This window comes from Procambarus clarkii, chromosome 39, assembly GCF_040958095.1.
Source record: "Procambarus clarkii isolate CNS0578487 chromosome 39, FALCON_Pclarkii_2.0, whole genome shotgun sequence".
In the NCBI taxonomy this organism is placed as follows: Eukaryota; Metazoa; Arthropoda; class Malacostraca; order Decapoda; family Cambaridae; genus Procambarus; species Procambarus clarkii.
In genome coordinates this window covers 11642218-11663467 of record NC_091188.1, presented here as the reverse complement: position 1 = coordinate 11663467, position 21250 = coordinate 11642218, and the positions used below count along the sequence as shown (strand labels likewise).

Here is a 21250-nt window from a genome sequence, read left to right as displayed (position 1 = left end):
CTCTGTTGTTTATAATTTATATAAATGATTTAGATTCAGGTTTGAGTAGCAACATTTGCAAATTTGCCGATGATACGAAAATCGGTAGGGAAATTAATTCGGAGGAGGACTCACTATCACTTCAAGTTGATCTAGATAGGGTTTTGAAATGGTCAAAGGATTGGCAGATGCAGTTTAATGCTGATAAATGTAAAGTTCTGAGGTTAGGTAATGATGATAGAGTTACAAGATACGAGCTAGATGGTGTTGTGATTGCGAAGTCGGATTGCGAAAGGGATCTGGGAGTTATGATTAGTAAGAATTTAAAACAAAAGGATCAATGCATAAATGTTCGTAATAAGGCAAATCGGACACTTGGATTTATTAATCGCAGCGTTAGTAACAAGACACCTGGTGTGGTTCTCAAGCTATACCTTGCTCTAGTTAGGCCCCATTTAGATTATGCAGTTCAGTTTTGGTCGCCATATTATAGAATGGATATAAATTCACTTGAACGTGTCCAGCGTAGGATGACTAAGTTAATTCCCCAAATTAGAAATCTTTCATATGAAGAAAGATTAACAAAGCTTAAGTTGCATTCACTGGAAAGGCGAAGAGTTAGGGGTGACATGATAGAGGTTTACAAGTGGATGAATGGACATAACCGGGGGGATATTAGTAGGGTATTAAAAGTATCAACACAGGACAGAACACGAAACAATGGGTATAAATTGGATAAGTTTAGATTTAGGAAAGACTTGGGTAAATACTGGTTCAGTAACAGGGTTGTTGATTTGTGGAACCAATTGCCGCGTAACATTGTGGAGGTGGGGTCCCTCGATTGTTTCAAGCACGGGTTGGACAAGTATATGAGTGGGATTGGGTGGTTATAGAATAGGAGCTGCCTCGTATGGGCCAATAGGCCTTCTGCAGTTACCTTTGTTCTTATGTTCTTATGTAATACACACAAAGGGATGAGGTAGCTCAATCTATTCTCACCCCGTTCTTGCTACATATGTATTGTGAGCAGCACATACACCACTGAATTTGTTAATAATATTTAGTATTACCGTCTGTCTGACCGTAGTATCATCTATAAACTCAATATATTAGTACACTATATAAATAATTATTCAACACAAAGCTGCTATTAGGACAATATCCAACTCTGGCCCCAGACATCACTCGGTACCCCTACTCAAATCTCTGAATATGTTAGACATTAAGTCACTGCACATTCTCTCATGTGTATTATACATATATAAAACGCTAAACTGTAATGCCAATCCTGACCTCAAAAGCTTCATAGAAGGTTGTAACAGAACCCATGAGCACCACACCAGAAATAAATACAGTTTTGATATTCCTAGAGTACGACTTAATCAAACTAAAAATGCTCTACAAATCAAGGGACCCAGATTGTGGAATGACCTTCCCAACCATGTTAAAGACTGTACCTCTCTCAACCAGTTTAAGATAAAAACGAAGCTATACCTAATAAATTCCCTGTAACCTACCTTACCCCTCTAATGTCATCCAATGTCTGTTTTTTTTTTTTTAAAGAGCGCTGTTTGTCGACAGAATTGTATTTGTGCTGCTTTTTCAGCTATGTTTTCATTCCATGTTTTCATTTTACTCTTTATGCTCAATTAGTATTAAGCTTTAGTCATTTAAGTTTTTTATGCCCGAAACGCTTTGCGTAATAGTGGCTTTAGGCATTGTATGTACTAGCCCTAACTATAAATCCATCACTCTTTGTAAAATCTCTTTTATGTATGTACCTTACCTAAATAAACATTTTGATTTTGATTTTGAAATGGTAGCTGGTATGTCCACAACATTTTCTTAAATTCACATTACTAGCGACAGCTGTCATCATACACACTAATATAAAGCTATTTATCAACTATTTTATTTAATTAAAGAGTTCAGTGACAAGTTACATTTTTAATAAATAAAATAAATATTATGAAAGAAAGTAAAGTTTATAATATAACAACATTTCCATTTACATTATATACTTAATCCCTTTTTGTGTTCGAAAATATTAGCCAATTTACTAATAACTTTATTATAAAAGATGTTGTATATGGCAAATATGTTCAGGTAATATATTATAGTGTTATTTTTGAGTGTGAGTGCGTGTGTGAGGGGCGAGAGGAGGACGAGGCCCGCCAGCAGGAGGCGAGCGTCTGTTGTGGCTGCCATCAAATCTGTGAAGTCACTTCCATAGCAAGATGGGCTTCATCACATCTGCAGGTAGTGTGCCCTCTCCCTCTCCTTCCCCGGGGCCGTGTTGGGCGCCGGGGGCAGGCACAGGTCGGCCGGGAGCCAAGGAGACGAGTAGTGAGGTGTAATATGGAGGAGGAGGAGTAATAATATGTGTAGTGTAGGAACCGTGGGCCGCCAGACCTCTGGTGTCCAAGTACCTGTTTTGTCAACTCTCCTCTCTCTTCTTCCCTCTCTCTCTCCCTTTCTCTGTCTCTCCCTTTTTCTGTCTCTGTCTCTTTATCATGGACAGCTCTAAACACTGCAAGCTCTCTGTTTCATTCATCACAGCCGCTATAGCTAAAATTGTAAAGTTAATGGAGTGCTTCACTATTGGTGTGGAAGTTTGTCATGATAGACCAGGATCACTGACAGGGTTCACAAAGGCCGCCAGGATGTGTCGTGGTGTGTTATTGCTGCTCTTTGTAAACAACCCTAACTTAACCTAATGAAATAAAAAAAATTCTCGGATGGGGCAAATAGTTGGGTATGTTTCCTTTCTCCTAATGCTTCTTGTCACAGTAAATAGGTGTCTGGAAGGTAGGCGACTGTTGAGGGGTTGCACCCAGGGGGAGGGTCTGTAGTTTGACCTGGGGGAGGGGGGAGGGGCTGAATACCAGCCTAACGTATATATTTGCATACACCGGCTTCCTGTTCCGAAAAGCAAATTAAAATTGCTATTATATACGGCACACTGTGAGGTGCCTGTGACATCATCACCTTGCCTGCAGGAATCTTTTTAAGGTCCAACCACTTGGGTTGGACGGTAGAGCGAAGGTCTCGCTTCATGCAGGTCGGCGTTCAATCCCCGACTGTCCAAGTGGTTGGGCACCATTCCTTCCCCCCGTTCCATTCCATTCCAAATCTTTATGCTCACTCCCTTCCTAGTGCTATATAGTCATAATGGCTTGGCGCTTTCTCCCTGATAGTTCAATTCAATTAAGGTACTACTGTTTGCACACTTGCACACAAATCCTAATTTTTTAGCTGCTATATTTTGTATTTGATCAATTTTCTACACTTGCTCTACACACTTCTTTCACACACTGGACTGAAATTCTTAATTTGAATTTTTTTTTTTTAAGTGACCTGTGTCCACATGAAATGGGAAAATTTTAGATAGTACTGTATAATTATTTATTAGTGCAATATGTTCAGTAAATTCTTACCGGGATCTTACCTGGAGATGGTCTCGGGAGTTCTTCTACTCCCTGAGGTCAGATAGTTTATTCATTATATACCCTGTAATTGATTTTAACTGGTAGTAACCAATGGATAATTTACTGCTGGTGTTTGCATTTCTCCTTCAGTTTATTAGTTAAAATGTTATTGTATAAATTCAGTACAGTATTTAGTACATGCTCATTCACTTTGGTCTAGTTGGTGGAGGGACGTCTTTGCTTCTTAGAGTTGGCGTTTGATCCCTGATGGTCCAAGTGCCTGGGCACCATTTTTTATGTCTCTGTGTTCCTTCCAGATGCTATATAGTTATACAGTACTCGGAGAAAGTGGAGAAATATCTTATTAATGAACACTTACATAACCTAGGGATTGGGAGCATGTTGGTTACAGGCCCCAGGGGAAACTGTACTATTTAGGGACAGGATAAAATAAAATATAAATTTGCTGCTCATATATTTCGGTATACATACTGTAATACATGTATGTATCTGAATGGTGTATTGCTCTATATATTTGTATCCAGTGTATACTCAATCTTTAAGTTAACATTTTAGCTATGAAAATCAACACTTGTTGCCTAACATAATGCTGTGCATTTTAATATAAACTCTCAGAAATTTGGTCCAAGCCAAGTTAAAAAAATAGGTACACTCTCTCTCTCCCTATGCTCTATAGATGCATCTATAGAGGGAAACCTAGATCTACTCTGCATCTGCTGTACGTCAAGAAAGCTTGGTTATTCCCAATACAGTATAAAGTTTTTAAAATTATTCTAGGTGCTTAACATATCTCTGCCCAAAATGGTAACTTGAGATGTTCTCACACCAGAATAAATTGGCCTTTGTGTTGTATTGTTAATAAACCAAAAAAAAATTACAGAAGCAAATATCTACTTATTTGGGTTTTGTACTACTGTATTTAGTTTTGTACTGTACTATTTTAATTTCATTTCTATTTCGATCTTTGAGGTTTCAAAGATCGTGTCACCAGATGTTTCGTAATACAGTGCTTTATGCACTCGCTACCATTGCAGGAAATGATGTATGTTCATCTGTTTTGCCATCTCCTCTATTTTCTATGCTCAAATTACCTTTAATATCATTTTTTACCAGTTTAAAGAATAGGGAAATTTTGTTTCCAATTTTCTCAAATGTCTACAAAATATTCAGCATTTTTAAATGTTTTATTGGTAGCAAGAATAAATCATAATGCATACTAGTGTTTCAAATTTTGTCCTCACACAGCGGGCATCCTGGCCCTGCTGGATGAGAATGAAGACCAACTACGGGTGTTTGCACTGGAGAGACTTAATGAGATCACAGACACCTTTTGGCCAGAAATAGCAGACTCCATACAGAAAATGTGAGTTCCTGGTTTTTTGTTGTTGTCCTTTTACTTTATATTGTATATTGAAGCAAAGTTTATTTGTACTGGATGTGGAATAATTTGTTTATATACAATGTTTTGGGAAACTTATGAATTAAATAAAAGCTGGTCCATAAAATTATATCACAGGTTTGTAGAATCGGTACTTGATGAGATATTAACGAAAATACAGTATATTGATGGCTAAAGTTGTGGCCTGGCCCCCCCCCCCCCTAGAGATCAGCCATCTCAGCACCAGTTGTCAGCCAGATAATTATATTGCCCATTTTAACACTTTCGCGCTTTCCGCAAAGGTCACTCAGCCAACCGAATGTGCGCGCAGCGTTTTTATCGCTTAAGCGTAAAAACAAAAATGTGTATACTCTTTTTACTCTTCTGACCTTAGTTCTCATGCTACGTATTTCATTTTGGTACCAACGTGTTCGCAATAAAATTCTCTAGAAGAACATCAGTAAAAAAAGTCACGAAACGTATAGGGATACCAGCACCAAATAAATAACTACGAAGATGACTCGCCGTGAGCGCCCATCAGCAACAAAATGTTTTTACTCTTGGGATTGTAATCACCTCCACACTTATTCTACAGCGTTAATTTTGGTATCAATGGACTCGCAATGAAATTCCCAACACGGTGATATGAATATAAGCGTAGAATAATGATGCGGCCCGCCCGCAAGAGTGTGGGAAGTGGTGAAATTGTTACCCGGTATCGGTGACGGGACGACGCACGGCGCTTTGAAAGTTTATACTTATTTCACTCTCATGACATTAATTTTCTATGTACGTCATTCATTTTTGTGTCAATGTGTTCGCAATAGAATGTTCTATGTGCCCATAGGTAAAAAATATCAACAAAGCGTAAGTTAGAATAGCGCCAAATATAAAACAACGCTGGAACATATCAGTGAGCGTCAAACACACACGAAATGTTTTTACTTTTGTTATGTTTGTCAAGTTTATACTTGTTGCACACAGTTATTTTTGGTTGTATATTGATCGGAATAAAATTCCCTAAACAGACATATGCATATAATACATGATATGGGGGAAGCATTACCAGTATAAACGGCTAAAGTCACCCACCTGCAACCCGTTTGGGACAAAATACCATTTGATCGAAGTTATCCACACCTTTCATGAACTTATTGTACCATGCAGCCTAGTGGTGAGAAAGAGAGCCTCATAGCGCGCAGTTTGAAACAAACCCAAAGTAAATCGGATAAAAATTGAATTTTATACAAATATTTTAAAAGAGGACTCAACTTTATGTCCACTATGCGTTAGCGTTAGACGAAACGGGACGCGCCGGCGCGTCCAGATAGCGCGAAAGTGTTAATAGGAGTTTCACCAATATATACATGTGTGTGTGTCATATTTTTACTATACCCACTTTCCTCTATGCGTAGTGTCTTTTGCTCATGTGATTAATAATTAACCTGATCTCACACCTAACCTCAAGTGATTGGGCTCACAATAAAAATTGCTTCTGGTCTCCTTTCACGGTTTCTGCGGCTTCTGCGTTCAGAAAGTTGTTACAGTGGAACCTTGAGTGACGAGCGACTCCAGTTCCGAGCATTTCGAGTAACGAGCGAGCCAATCGCAGAAAATTTGTCTCAATTGACGAGCTTTCACTCACTTAATGAGCAAACCACATGGTGCTTCCTAGCGTTCCCGCTGCTTCTCGGACGCCTCCGACGACAGTGTTGTTTTTTCGCAAGACGAGCGTTTCACATTACGAGCTCGGTGTCGGAACGGATTAAATTTGTTAATCGAGGTACCACTGTAGTTGGTTTACCCCTCTTCTCTAATTATGGTCACCATTACATTGTAGGATCTCCACGTTGGTGTGTTCTGCTAATCCAACAAGTGTGGAGCTTTATTTTGAATTGTAACTGATTATAGTTTTCTTTTCCAGGGCTATGTGCTGTTGTGTGGCCATTCTTTGTTTTTGCATTGACTTGGAAAAACTTGTATGGCAATGATTATGTGTGGTTCTTCAGAAAGTTCCTGTAGATGATGTGTTTTGGAATTACTAAATATAAAATAAAAGTATTGTACATGCACTGTGTATATTTAAATCATAATACTGTACAGTAATTAGTTATCATTGGGGTAGCGATATTGCACCTATTGATTTTAACATAAAATTTTTTGGAGTGTCAATGTTTGAGTTATACAGTACTTATCTGGAGAATGTCTTCATGTATTGCACTGATATTTTCAGCACTATTGTGTGGTTGTGTAAGGATGGTCTTTATTGTTATTGGGTCATGTATATCTCGGTAGTTCATTTTTTTAGTCCTTTTTAACAAAGCTTGAGTAGAGATCTCAAGTGATATCTTAAAATTTAATACTGTTAACAGTAGCAGCACTGAAATCTATATACTCATGCTTTGGTGCCAGGATATAGAATCATGGTAAAACTAATATTTGTCTCATAATAGGGATATTTGATACAAGTTGAACCCAGTATAGAAATGTTACAAAGAAAATAAGCATTGCCTGTAGTAATTTATTTTTAATGATGTTCATTTTTTTCTTCCACAGTGAAAGACTTGAGGAAGATGGAGATTTTCCAAAGCAAGAGTTGGCTGCTCTGCTTGTGTCCAAAGTGTACTTCCACTTGGGGTCTTATTTGGACTCGCTCACATATGCTCTCCGATCTGGTCCTATGTTACACCAAGACCCCAATCAACTATACATTGACACTATCAAAGGTATTCATTTCTATATTATTATTTTCCTATAGAATAATGTGTGACGGTAACGCGTTGGTGTTCGGCTGTTCAAAGCTAAGGGTATGGCCTCGTCACATAGAATAAAAAAAAAATAGAAAATCTGGAACTTCGTCTGTGGTAAGGTAAGGAGAAGACACACAAAACACAAGTAAATTTTAACAATGGAATTTTAATTACGTTAGATAAGCAAAACATGAATAAAATGGACATACAAATTCGTATAATAAAATCAATCAATCAAAATAATAAGAATAATTAAATGAAAAAATGAAAAGTTACGTTAAGACAAGTGAGCAATAACAAGCTGTGCAATATACAAGAAAATGAGAGGTGCAGGAATATTGGCTTTAAGCTATCACCTCTCTTAGTACACGTAAGCCAAAGCTCCGTCTACTAGGAAGACGTGTTAACCGTATGAAAGCACTGAATATTCTGAGGACTGAGGTCGTGGCGGCCCCAGACATCAAGTAGTATAGTGGGTGGAGTGCAGTTGCAGCCAGACCGGCGGCCAATCAGCGAGGAACCGGCAACAAGACAGGTAGTTTGGCGGTTTGAGGTGAGGCAGGTGTTCCTGGCTGCATACGTTTTGCTCTCTGGCAAACGACATGTTGTTGTCGTTGGACATTTCTTCCATAGTAGTTTTATATAGATGCATCGCCGTATTTTTGGAGGGAAGAGCAGGCTCAATCTCTTGAAGGAGATTATCGTCACAAATGTAACTTCAGTACATTAGTACTGTATTTTATATGCAGTCCTTTTAGTTTTTAAGCACGAATAATTTGAAAGATTAGGCCATGGTAACAACTATTTGTTGCCTGAGGTCTACGCTTTTAAAGAACCGTATTATGGTCATTATGTATAGTTTTCCATTTGGTGATACTGTACCTTTGTACTTACATTGTGATGATTTTGGCGCGTACCCCCGGGCCCGGTCCTCGACCAGGCCTCCAAATGAATGATAACAAACATTCACTTGATAAAATATGTCGGAGCATCTATCACCTGTTCTTTAGATATTAAATGTGGATAAACACATACCACACTCAGTGCAAAGCTGATTCAGTAGCACACCAAATTATTTTTTGTTTAATTTAAAAGTTTTGCATCAATGTAAACAAAACATAATTGCACTGGATAGTAATACCTTGTTAAGCCATTATGGAAGCATAACAACAACTAACTTGTTACAGAGACAGCTGCTCTACTACCAGTTTATAGGTGTTTGAGTTTCCATCCTAGATGTTTTATGCTCTTAACATATTGTCTCCATTTGCCCATTACACAGCCATTATATAGAACTGTCCCCCTCTACCATTCCAAATTACCTTTCAGACACATAGTTATTATTTATTATATAGTCTTTTAGTTCTGGTTCTAAAAATATTAAATAGGCAACGTAGCCTTTGTTATAACCTACAGTATTCTAATCTTATAGCCTTTGCTACAGTCTATTCTAATATAAGATTATTATGCGAGCATTGAAATTTCTAATGTTCTGTTTTCTTCCACCAGTTCATGCCATTGATCATTACATCAAAATACGTGCTCAGAAGGATGCCAAGATGGATCCACGGTTAGAGACACTATTAAATAATATGTTTCAACGCTGCATCGAAGACCAACAATACCGTCACGCTATTGGAATAGCCCTTGAAACTCATCGAATGGATTGGTTCAAAGAAGCCATCATGACATCAGTAAGTAGAGTTAAGAGTACTGTACAGCCTAAAGAAAAGGGGGGAATAATATAGTATAATATAAGGTTATAGATTTATTGCAGGATGTGATTCCAAAGCTCAAATGTCAGAATTTACAAGGTATTATTATGCTGTGTTTTATTATAGATAATGAAAAGAAGAATGACGTATGCATTTCGTATTTTCCTACATTGCAGGATGACATTGTAGGTAGTCTTACTTACTCGTACAAGATAGCCATGCAGTACATAGAGCAACGGAAGTTTCGTGATGAGGTTTTGGAACAGCTGGTGTCATTGTATCAAGGCCTGGACACTCCAGACTATGTCAACATGTGTCAGTGTTTAATTCACTTGGACAAGCCCCATGAAGTAGCTTCAATTCTAGACAAGCTCATTAAGAATGACAGCCTCAAAAGTGAAGCAATGGTTAGTATTATATGTACTGTTTTTCTTTTCTTTATTGGTATGTATATTATATATAAGTACTTTTCAATTATTTATATTGTCAGTTTACATAAATTTGTTGCAACCCAAAATTTCAGCATGCTGTTCAGTTTATAACATTTACATTTATTTTAATTAGCTTTGTGTGATCTATATAGTCATGTGATTGTTTTAAAGTTAATGCAAATACTAAAATAAGTCTTCTGTAGTACATCCTAAATTTATTCTAACCTTTTTTTCACTTGCATAAATAACTGAAGTCATTAGTAAGTGTATGCTATCATTATTGGATGAACAAGACATAACTCCAAAATAATTATATATTTTTCTTTGCCTAATTTTATTCACACGCCCCCTGTTAACCATATTTTGTTGCTTGTAATCTAGCTTTAATAACAAAAATAAGGTACATCATGTTGCCTTTTAATTGGTTGATGCACTTCTTGGTAGGGATGTTTACAATCCTTCAATGCAGAACAACTATGGATTATGCAGCTTATGTTTGTGAACTTCTTTCTTAAGTTCATGGCATACATATTTCATTGGACAAAGGTCTGGTCATTGAAGCAATGCTTCCTTAACCCTTTGGTAGTAGGTTAGGTTGTGTGCTTTGAATCCTTATTCTGAGCTGCTTGGCTCACTTTTTCATTAAATACCTAGCTAGCCTTTTCTGTGCAAAACTTAGCACATGTATGCATGTCCAAAAGGGGTTATATTTTCATCCAATCACGAAACATCTTTATGATTTGGGATTTCTATAGGATACCTGGACTATAGTTCTTATGGGATTCCTGAACTATAGCTCAGTTACAAATGCTTCATTAATTAGGTATCCTCAATAGGAATACTGTACTTAATTCCTATATTTTTGTGTGTGATATTTGGAAAATGTCTTGGGCTATCGGAATGAAACTTTCAAGACACGAAAATTAAAATTCATAATAAGGTAATGGGCCAGGATTTGGGTAGAATATTTTGACAATTTGGTTAAAAAAAATTACCAACTTTTCTGTAAAAAAAAAAGTGGGATTGGGCTGTGTTCAAAAGATGTGAATAATGCTGCCAAGTGGTTGAATTAATATTTTAAAGTCACGGATACAAACAATGAAAAGATAATTACAGTATACTCATCTTTTGTAATGAGTGGAGCTGATGAAAGAGACTGGAAGAGAGGACTCATAAGGAGAAATTTGAGAAGCTGTGAATAGGCTAGAGGAAAAAGGCACCTGGTATAGATGGAATAACTGCAGATATGTTGAAGTGATGTTTTGAAATTGTTAAGGTATGGGGATGAGGTGATGGTACACACATTGTTGTGTTATGGGGGATGAGGTGATGGTACACACAATGTTGTGTTATGGAGGGTGAGGTGATGGTACACACACTGTTGTGTTATGGGGGTGAGGTGATGGTACACACACTGTTGTGTTATGGGGGGTGAGGTGATGGTACACACACTGTTGTGTTATGGGGGGTGAAGTGATGGTACACACACTGTTGAGGTATGAGGGGGGGGGGGTGAGGTGATGGTGTACACACTGTTGAGGGATGGGGATGAGGTGATGGTACACACACTGTTGAGGGATGGGGATGAGGTGATGGTACACACACTGTTGAGGGATGGGGATGAGGTGATGGTACACATACTGTTGTGTTATGGGGGGTGAGGTGATGGTACACACACTGTTGTGTTATGGGGGGTGAGGTGATGGTACACACACTGTTGAGGGATGGGGGTGAGGTGATGGTACACACACTGTTGAGGGATGGGGGTGAGGTGATGGTACACACACTGTTGTCTTATGCGGAGGGGGTCACAGTCAGAGAGGTGGTGTTGAGAGGGCTTATACATGTTGAAGTTTGCAGATGACATAAAGCTAATGAAGAAGGTAAAAACAGTGGAGAACTGTAGTGTGTTCAAGGAAAACTTTAAACCTCAAATTAGATAAATTAATATTAAATAGATTTTAACCCAAATATATAAGGCAATGTAGATGGATTACATGATATATGAATATAAATTCTGTTTACTGCTATCAGCTAAGAACAACAATTGTGAGAGTCAAGTAGTGAATTGTGACAGTAAGGGACTCCTTTTACAAGAGGTTTCTTGTTTAGTGCAAGTGGTTTACTATTATTACAAATATATTTGGTATTTGATTGTGGTGAATATTTTATTGTTTTGATTGTTTTATTACAGGACAATGAACTAATGGCCTATCAAATTGGCTTTGACTTGTACGAGAGTGCCACACAGGATCTATTGTCTCATGTACGGCAAGGTCTGCGTACCACTGCCCCGGTACCTTCTCTTTTAAAAGATGTTGATGCCCTTACTAGTACAAATTCTTCAACGACTGCAACACCTGCTGGAGGAACAAATAATGGTGCCACTGAAGATGAAGATAAGAATGGGACAACAGCAGCCACAGATGAAGGAGGAGATGTACCCATGAGTGAAGAAAAAACACTAGATGATTTGGTATATTGCACTTCATTGTTTTAGTGAATTATACTCTCTTTTATCACTAAATATAATTGAGTTTCTAGATAAGAGTCTGCCTACAAGCCTTAACACTTTTGCTGGTGTGGTGGGCGACCCACTGCACAAGGTCAGGTCGAGCATTGCCCGTGAGCTCACCACAACACCCCAATGTTTACACTTGTCAGCTTTCTCACCTCGATGTTCTTGCTACCTTGTTCAATTTGGTATCAAATTGTTTGCAATAGAATGCTGTAATGGGATATTTGCATATAAGTATATATAAATCTCACTTTTCTATACGTTCGATGAAAACTCAATCATTTTTCCTCATGCTACATGTTTCTTCCAATGCTTTTGTCATGGATTGACTCTGTTTTTGATCAGTATCCATCTGGAAGTCGATTTGCAGTGTATATAAAGCCAGTAACAACAAATACCCGAGAAAATAACCAGAATGGGGAACTTTTCGACTCGAAGGGAGGCTGAGGCTGTTACAAGCGAGGTCAGAGGAACAGTGAGCCAACGGTGTGGGTGGGTGCCGACATGGTGGGGTCAGAATGCCACATGGGCTATACAAAGAATGGAAAGATGTTGGCGCGCATTTTAAAACAAGTCCCATAGTATTTGGACAATATATTAAATTTTTACAAATTTGTTAATTAATGACGCCGTTTGCATCATCATGGGACTCCGAATTTTTGTTCCATGACGGAATATGCTTGATCGGGCCGCAAAAGTGTTAAGACTTTCATTGCCTAATGCCACATATTCCCCCGTAAAACCTAAATAGGAAGTACATGTATGCGTGATGATGCAAATGACATCAATAATTTAAAAATTGGTAAAAATTCTGTTTATTGTCCGAATACTATGGGACGTGTTTTAAAATGAGTGCCAACTTCTTCCCATTCTCTGTATACCTCATGTGGCATCCTGACCCCACCGTGTGGGTGCCCACCCACACTGGAGACTCGCTGTTCTCGTGACAGCCGCGGCCTTCCCTCGAGTTAAAAAAGTTCCCCCATTCCGGTTATTTTATCTCGGGTATTTGTTGTTACCGGCTTTATAAACACTGGAAATTGACTTCCAGATGGATACTGATCAAGAACAGAGCCAATCCGTGACGATAGCATTGAATGAAACACGTATGAGGGTTAATGAGTTTTCATTGAAAGTATAGAGAAGTGAGACTTATATGTTCTTATATATAAATACCCTTTTACAGCATTCTATTGTGAACTATTTGGTATCAAATTGAATGACGTAGCATGAAAATTAAGGTCATAAAGCTATAAACATTTGTTGGTGGTGGCGAGTTCACGTACACCCGTTAGGGCTACCTTGGGGTGGGTGGTGAGTCGCCTGCCGTGGCAACGAAGGTGTTAAGGATGAAGACTCGTTTCATTTTAGTTCATTACAAATATTTTTTACTTCATATCTTTAAATTTAACTTCTTTTGTTTTGTTTTGCTAAAACTTGGTACATAAAGCTTTTTTTCTTGCAGATTATCTCTGCCTTCTTTCATTGCTTTAACATTTCACATAGCCATATAAATCTTCCACTTTCTGGAGGATGGGCAGGTTCAACCCCAGATATAGGAATAATATTTTTTTATTTTATTGAAAGGAACTTTACTGATGATTATCATAATGTTGTTAATACTTTACTGATACTGTCATAAATTTGACTATTTTTTCTTATTCCAGACTGAGCTTGAAAAAACTCATCAGAATCGAGTTGAAAAGCTTGCTAGGATCCTTAGTGGTGAAATGACTATTGAGCAGCACCTTCAATTTCTCATCGCTAACAATCATACAGATATGTTAATCTTGCGGCATAGTAAAGAAGCAGTTCGTGCATCGGTGTGTCATACCGCAACTGTTATTGCTAATGCTTTTATGCATTGTGGTACAACATCTGATCAGTTCCTTAGGTAAGGCATTACTTTCTTTGCTGCTATTTTTACTAGTCTTTTTATTATTATTATTTATTTATTTTATTATTCTTAATCAGCAGTCACTTGAAAAGCTTTTGGTGTACTGTACTATACAGCTTGATAGCTTTATCAAGAAGAACTTCTTCAATGGCTCACTATATAGGACATATCAACAATAAAATTTATTTCTGTGCCAGGCTGTAGTATGAAATTCTTTTGAAGGTTGGTGGTGGTTGTTTATCCATGGTAATACACAATGTATTATCTTTCTCTTTACCCAGGTGGGTACAGGAATAAACAACTTCTGTCTCCTGCTATCAGGTTTATAGTGTTCTCCTCTCATAGGTCATGCTAAGCTTTACCCTTCTAGTTTTCCTTGGGATACAACCTGCCAATTAGTTTGCAACTAGATCCCCAATTACTGTTGGACTAATTGGGGGTGAACACTTGAAGCTTCCTGGCTCGAACCTAGATTAAACCACTAGTGAAGTGCAAGGCAAGGATGGCACTGCTGTGCCTTTCACAACACCAAAATGTTGTTTTCGTTTCAATAATGTGTAGATTTGGTCATTTGCTAGACATACTATAATGAACCAGGGAAGTGAAGAAACATACATTAAGTAGAATATTGAAACTGTAATTGTATGATTGTGATTTACAACATTAATGATAACATTCTTATGTTAAATTTAAAATGTGTATAATTGCCTAGTATTGTCAAGTCGATTCAGATTTTGTCATGGTTTTGAGAGATGAGCTTTCCTCTTCCAGACTGAAACATTTTTCAGATTGTCAATTCATTGTAAATTTTAAAGGTTTCCATTATATTAAAAATCCAGTTTTTGAGGATTTACTATGTAATAATCAGGCTTGAAGTTACTTATAATTTGTGCTTTCTTGCAGAGATAATTTGGAATGGTTGTCCCGGGCAACAAATTGGGCCAAGATGACTGCAACAGCTTCTCTAGGGGTGATCCATCGTGGTCATGAAAAAGAAGCACTCACATTAATGCAAGCATACTTGCCAAAGGAATCCAACAGTCCAGGATATGCTGAGAGTGGCTCACTGTATGCCTTGGGACTAATTCATGCGAATCACGGTGCCAATATAATTGAATACCTTCTTAATCAAACAAAAGATGCCACCAGTGATGTGAGTTCTCTGCTTTTCCTGTGAAATATTGTCTTATAATTAAGTATCCCCGGTAAGGGATACCACATGATTATCGTGTCTATTTGATTTAATTGTTGTTTTCTAATGAGTTTCCATTCAATGTTTTAAATGCCACCTCACATTTACTTTTAACTTGTGACAAGTTTGGGGCTGAGGCATGGCCTCAGCTTCTAAATTGCACAATATTGCTCCATATAAAAGAATTACATTTTAAGCCACAGCATATTAACATAAAACCTTCCAAACTATGTATGGTTAACATTAGTGGTCTGGCTTCTCCATGCGTTCCCGACTACAAATGTACCGCACTCCGCAGGGTGGTCACGGGCCACTCAGTGGTACGAAAAATGTTTACAATCATTTTGTTTTCTAGGCTTTTTGTTAGGTTATAACTATAAATTTGGTGTCAAAATGTTCACATGTGAATTGTCTACAGAACACGTGCAAAAACAAAAGTGTATATATAATGGATTTTGCTCCTCTCCTCATGTTCCCAAATGTAAACATAGTTGGCTTGACAGGTCCCGCTCAGTGATGCTTAAATGGTTTACAATTATTTTATATTTTCTCAGTTATTTGTTGGGTTATAGCCAAAAATATGGTGTCAAAATGTTTGCAAAGGCATTCCCTAAAGAACCAGAGCAACAACAATGTGTATTTTCAATAAATTATGCATGAAAGAAATGAATATTTAAATGTTTATGAATAATCTTTTAACTTAGCTAGAGAGTTTTATCTGTTTTCTAGAGAATGGACAAGTTTTGAGGTTTCAAACCCACAAAATCTGATTTATTATTGTAAACAAAATTACAAAATTAGTTTGCTATATTAAGCTGGATTAGGGCATGGCTATACCAAAGGAAACAGAGTTAGTATAAATGGAGTCAAGTCAGAGTGGGAAAATGTTGTAAGTGGGGTGCCTCAGGGCTCTGTCCTGGGACCTCTGTTGTTTATAATATATATAAATGATTTAGATTCAGGTTTGAGTAGCAACATTTGCAAATTTGCCGATGATACGAAAATCGGTAGGGAAATTAATTCGGAGGAGGACTCACTATCACTTCAAGTTGATCTAGATAGGGTTTTGAAATGGTCGAAGGATTGGCAGATGCAGTTTAATGCTGATAAATGTAAAGTTCTGAGGTTAGGTAATGATGATAGGGTTACAAGATACGAGCTAGATGGTGTTGAGATTGCGAAGTCGAATTGCGAAAGGGATCTGGGAGTTATGATTAGTAAGAATTTAAAACAAAAGGATCAATGCATAAATGTTCGTAATAAGACAAATCGGACACTTGGATTTATTAATCGCAGCGTTAGTAACAAGACACCTGGTGTGGTTCTCAAGCTATATCTTGCTCTAGTTAGGCCCCATTTAGATTATGCAGTTCAGTTTTGGTCGCCATATTATAGAATGGATATAAATTCACTTGAACGTGTCCAGCGTAGGATGATTAGGTTAATTCCCCAAATTAGAAATCTTTCATATGAAGAAAGATTAACAAAGCTTAAGTTGCATTCACTGGAAAGGCGAAGAGTTAGGGGTGACATGATAGAGGTTTACAAGTGGGTGAATGGACATAACAAAGGGGATATTAATAGGGTATTAAAAGTATCAACACAAGACAGAACACGAAACAATGGGTATAAATTGGATAAGTTTAGATTTAGGAAAGACTTGGGTAAATACTGGTTCAGTAACAGGGTTGTTGATTTGTGGAACCAATTGCCGCGTAACATTGTGGAGGTGGGGTCCCTCGATTGTTTCAAGCATGGGTTGGACATGTATATGAGTGGGATTGGGTGGTTATAAATAGGAGCTGCCTCGTATGGGCCAACAGGCCTTCTGCAGTTGCCTTTGTTCTTATGTTCTTAAACCATCACAAATCATAAGATAAATACACAATATCATTATAACATAACGAATCTATATAATTCACGAGCCACAAGTGAGGAAAGGTCATGTCATGGTTGGAAAACTGCTATTTTTTTGTAAAAAGTCGTACACTTTAAATCATTTTCAAAGAGTAATTTCGATACTACACTACATTTCCACATACAATTTATTCTTAAAACAAGTAAGCTTCAGATAAAAAAAAATCTTCAATAAATACAAGTAAACAATTCCCCCCCAAAAATAACAGCATATATTCAATCCAATAAATACTGTAAAAAGATTTTCCTGATCTATAAAAGAAAGTTCCGTTGAAATTGCATATCGGGAAAAATTGGGGTCTAACATTTACACCGAACACTTCAATGTACACCAATTAGGTGCCATAACATTCCATTACTGTTGACTATTGTTTTAAAATGTACCTAACCTATCCAAATTTACACAACTCATATAATTTTATTAATGTTAGACATATTTTTGTTGAGCATTTTGGAATTTTAGTGTAACTGTGTGTAGCTGAAGTAGGAGCATATGGTTGATAAACTACTTTCCCTACACTAAAGTGCTTGGGGGGTGATATGTAAAACTTGGACAGGCTTCAGTAGAAGCCTTCAGACTTCTTGTGGATTCAATGGAATCCCAGGTTGTATAACGCCAAGTCATCGTACAGGGGAGAAGGTGTGCAGCTAGGAGTTCCTTGATTGCCGGTTCGAGTCACCTCATTGCTCCAATTGATTTTCTCATTATGTATGCATAGTATGTATTCCTCTGTATTTTGTTGGAGTTTGGAATTCAAAGGGGGTTTCCCATTTAACCCTTAGACAGCCGCTATGAACCCTCCTGTGCACAAAAATACAAAAAATTATTTTTCATTATATAATTATTCATTTGTTTGCAAAATGTAAGTAAAACACGAAAATGAGTGAATATTTATCATTTTACTGGGTGGAGTCTAAACTGCATTGTCCCTCTTACAGTCATGCATATCCTTGTTGAATGTCCGGACTTCCAGGACGAACGTGTGTCTTGCTTTCCGACCGTCTCTCGTGGTCACTTGTCCCTTACCTTGAGGTGATTTTTTTTCTTGATAGAATTCTTGGCAATTCGGATACCTTCGATGTCGTTCACCTCGTGTGCTTTTGTTCTCATATTGGCATCCTTAGTGATATTTAGTGCCCTATGAATATCCCGCTTATTTGATGGTGCTACATAGCCTTCCCGGCTTGGTGCCTTCTTTTGATAATTAATTACTTCTTTTGATAATTACTGGGTGGAGGCACTCTGTGTGGCTGCATATCATATGTGTAAAACCCAGACAATAGTTCTTTAAATCTTTATATGAAGATGACCACAGCTTAAGGGTTAATACTGGATAAATCACATATTATTTTGTCTGAATTAATATGCCGATTATCAAAAAATGGATCCCAGCCCAAAATAAAATCTAGCCACTGGAAATAAAACAAAATTTTATACTGTATTTATCATGTTTTTATTAAAGCTTTAAATTTTATTTAGTTTTTCTTACTATTAATATAATCTTTTGTTTCAGATTGTTCGTCATGGTGGCTGCCTGGGTTTGGGTCTAGCAGCCATGGGTACGCAGCGCACAGATGTATATGAGCAATTAAAATATTCACTTTTCCAAGATGATGCTGTTACAGGAGAAGCAGCAGGATTGGCAATGGGCTTAGTTATGTTGGGATCTGCAAATGAACAAGCTGTGTCTGATATGGTTAATTATGCACGAGATACACAGCACGAGAAAATTCTACGAGGCTTAGCCCAGGGCATTGCTCTGAATATGTATGGCCAGCAAGATCAGGCCGATCGTCTCATCACAGAACTTAGTGAAGATAAGGATGCAATTTTAAGACGAGCTGCAATGTACACTGTGGCTATGGCTTATTGTGGCACTGCGTCAACTCCAGCTATGAAGAGATTGCTGCATGTAGCAGTTTCTGATGTGGATAATGATGTAAGACGGGCTGCTGTAGAAGCTTTGGGGTTCTTGCTGTTCAGATCACCTGAGCAAATGCCAAGCATGGTATCTCTCCTGTCTGAATCTTACAATCCTCATGTTCGGTACGGTGCTGCCATGGCTTTGGGTGTTGCATGTTCAGGCACTGGACAGAAGGAAGCCTTGGGTCTGCTAGAACCACTCACTAATGATCCTGTGAATTTTGTTCGCCAAGGAGCTCTCATTGCGTCTGCTCTTGTACTCATACAGCAAACAGAATCCACTTGTTCCAAAGTGAAAGATTTCCGACAGTTGTATTCGAAAGTCATTGGAGATAAACATGAAGATTCTATTGCAAAGTTTGGAGCTATTCTTGCTCAGGGAATTATTGATGCTGGTGGACGCAACATGACCATTTCCTTGCAATCTCGCACAGGGCATACCAGTATGACTTCAGTTGTTGGCATGTTTGTTTTCACTCAGTTCTGGTACTGGTTCCCATTGGCACATTTCTTGTCAATGGCTTTCACACCTACTTGCCTAATTGGTTTAAACTCTGAATTAAAAATGCCAAAGATGCAGTTTCTCTCAAATGCTAAACCCTCCACCTATGGATATCCAGCACCTCTAGAAGAGAAAAAGAAGGAAGTAGCAGAGAAGGTAACAGCAGTTCTCTCTATAACAGCAAAAGCAAAGAAGAAAGATGACGAAAGAAAGAAAAAGGAACAGAAAGATGAAAAGATGGACGTTGATGAAGAAAAGGAGAAAAAGGAAAAGGAAGAAAAAGAGAAGGAAAAGGAGAAAGAAGAAAAGAAAAAGGAAGAAGAGAAGAAGAAAGAGGAACCTGCTTTTGATTTGCTAAGTAATCCTGCACGAGTAATGAAAGGCCAGCTTAAAGTTGTACGCATGGCAGAGGGATCACGCTATGCCCCGGTGAAGGAACTCAGCATTGGCGGAATCATTTTGATGAGAGATACGAAACCTGAAGACAGTGAAGAATTGGTCCAGCCTGTTCCTGCTCTGGGTCCCAAAACTGAAGAAGAAACTGAGCCAGATCCTCCCGAGCCCTTCAGATATGTTGATGAAGATTAGATTTTAGCAATAACAAAATATCTTGAAAAACTATTTACTGTGTTTTAATAATTTTACAGTTGAAAATAACAATAATAAGACATTTTATGACTGAGAAGTATTTGGTGGCTTTTTCTTCAAAGATATTATCTGCAGTTTGGACAATTATTTTTCCATTACAAGTAATACTGTTAGTAAATGTTAATTTAATTTATTTTAATGTGGTAAGAAAGTTTATTTGTAAATTCTTAATTCTAAGAGCTAAGTCCTTAACATTCATCACTACTGTAATCTACAAGATAAAACTGATTTTAGTAGAATTAAGTTTCTATATGAACCCATCTTTGAAATAATAAAAGTTATTTGTTCACTATGATTTTATATCATCCCCCCCTCCCCAATATATTGGAGACAAAACCTCAGACCTAGCCATAATTTTGACTTAATATTAGAGTCCAATTCCTGAATCAATTATGACTATCCTTTACATCGCTCGGCCAGGGGAGTGATAGGACAGGTTATTGCCATGTAGATAAATATAAGTCGTGGATGGCATAATAACTGTGGAAGGAGCAGGTAATACTAGGTCTGTGCTGGGTGGAGACGGCTGTTTAGAGGTTTAGGATCCTTTGTTTTTTCAGGAGTGCAATGGAAGTTGAATGTAGGCAAGCAAGAGAAGGGACATTTAGTGCTTAATATGCTTGGAGCGGCCGCCATGGTGAATGACAAAATGTAGCTGAGGCCAGAGGAGAGGATCAGATAATTATAGACCTTCAATGGTGGAGAGGAGGCCTAAAGAAGGGAAATATTAGGGTGTTAGTCAGCTGTCACGGGCTGCTTCCTGGGGGTGGAGGCCTGGTCGAGGACCGGGCCGCGGGGACACTAAAGCCCCGAAATCATCTCAAGAAGAATGATTTATTAGTCTTTTGCGACCTTGGCCAAGGGATGGGTATAGGGTGCATAAGAATTTAACTATAAACTAAGCTCTTCATTAGGATGATATCTAATGTCAAGAAATTGTACTGCATCAT

General features: G+C 37.8%; 1 protein-coding gene across 1 annotated transcript; it reads left to right on the top strand.

The window, feature by feature from the left end:
• The first annotated feature begins 2100 nt into the window (after positions 1 to 2100).
• On the top strand, positions 2101 to 20589 carry LOC138372761 (26S proteasome non-ATPase regulatory subunit 1-like). Its single transcript, XM_069338370.1, has 9 exons — positions 2101 to 2238; positions 4674 to 4791; positions 7363 to 7532; positions 9066 to 9250; positions 9448 to 9678; positions 11897 to 12178; positions 13888 to 14114; positions 15021 to 15270; positions 18741 to 20589. The coding sequence occupies exons 1-9, from the start codon at positions 2217 to 2219 to the stop codon at positions 20238 to 20240; spliced, it is 2985 nt and encodes a 994-aa protein (XP_069194471.1). The 5' UTR covers positions 2101 to 2216; the 3' UTR covers positions 20241 to 20589.
• Positions 20590 to 21250: the final 661 nt, after the last annotated feature.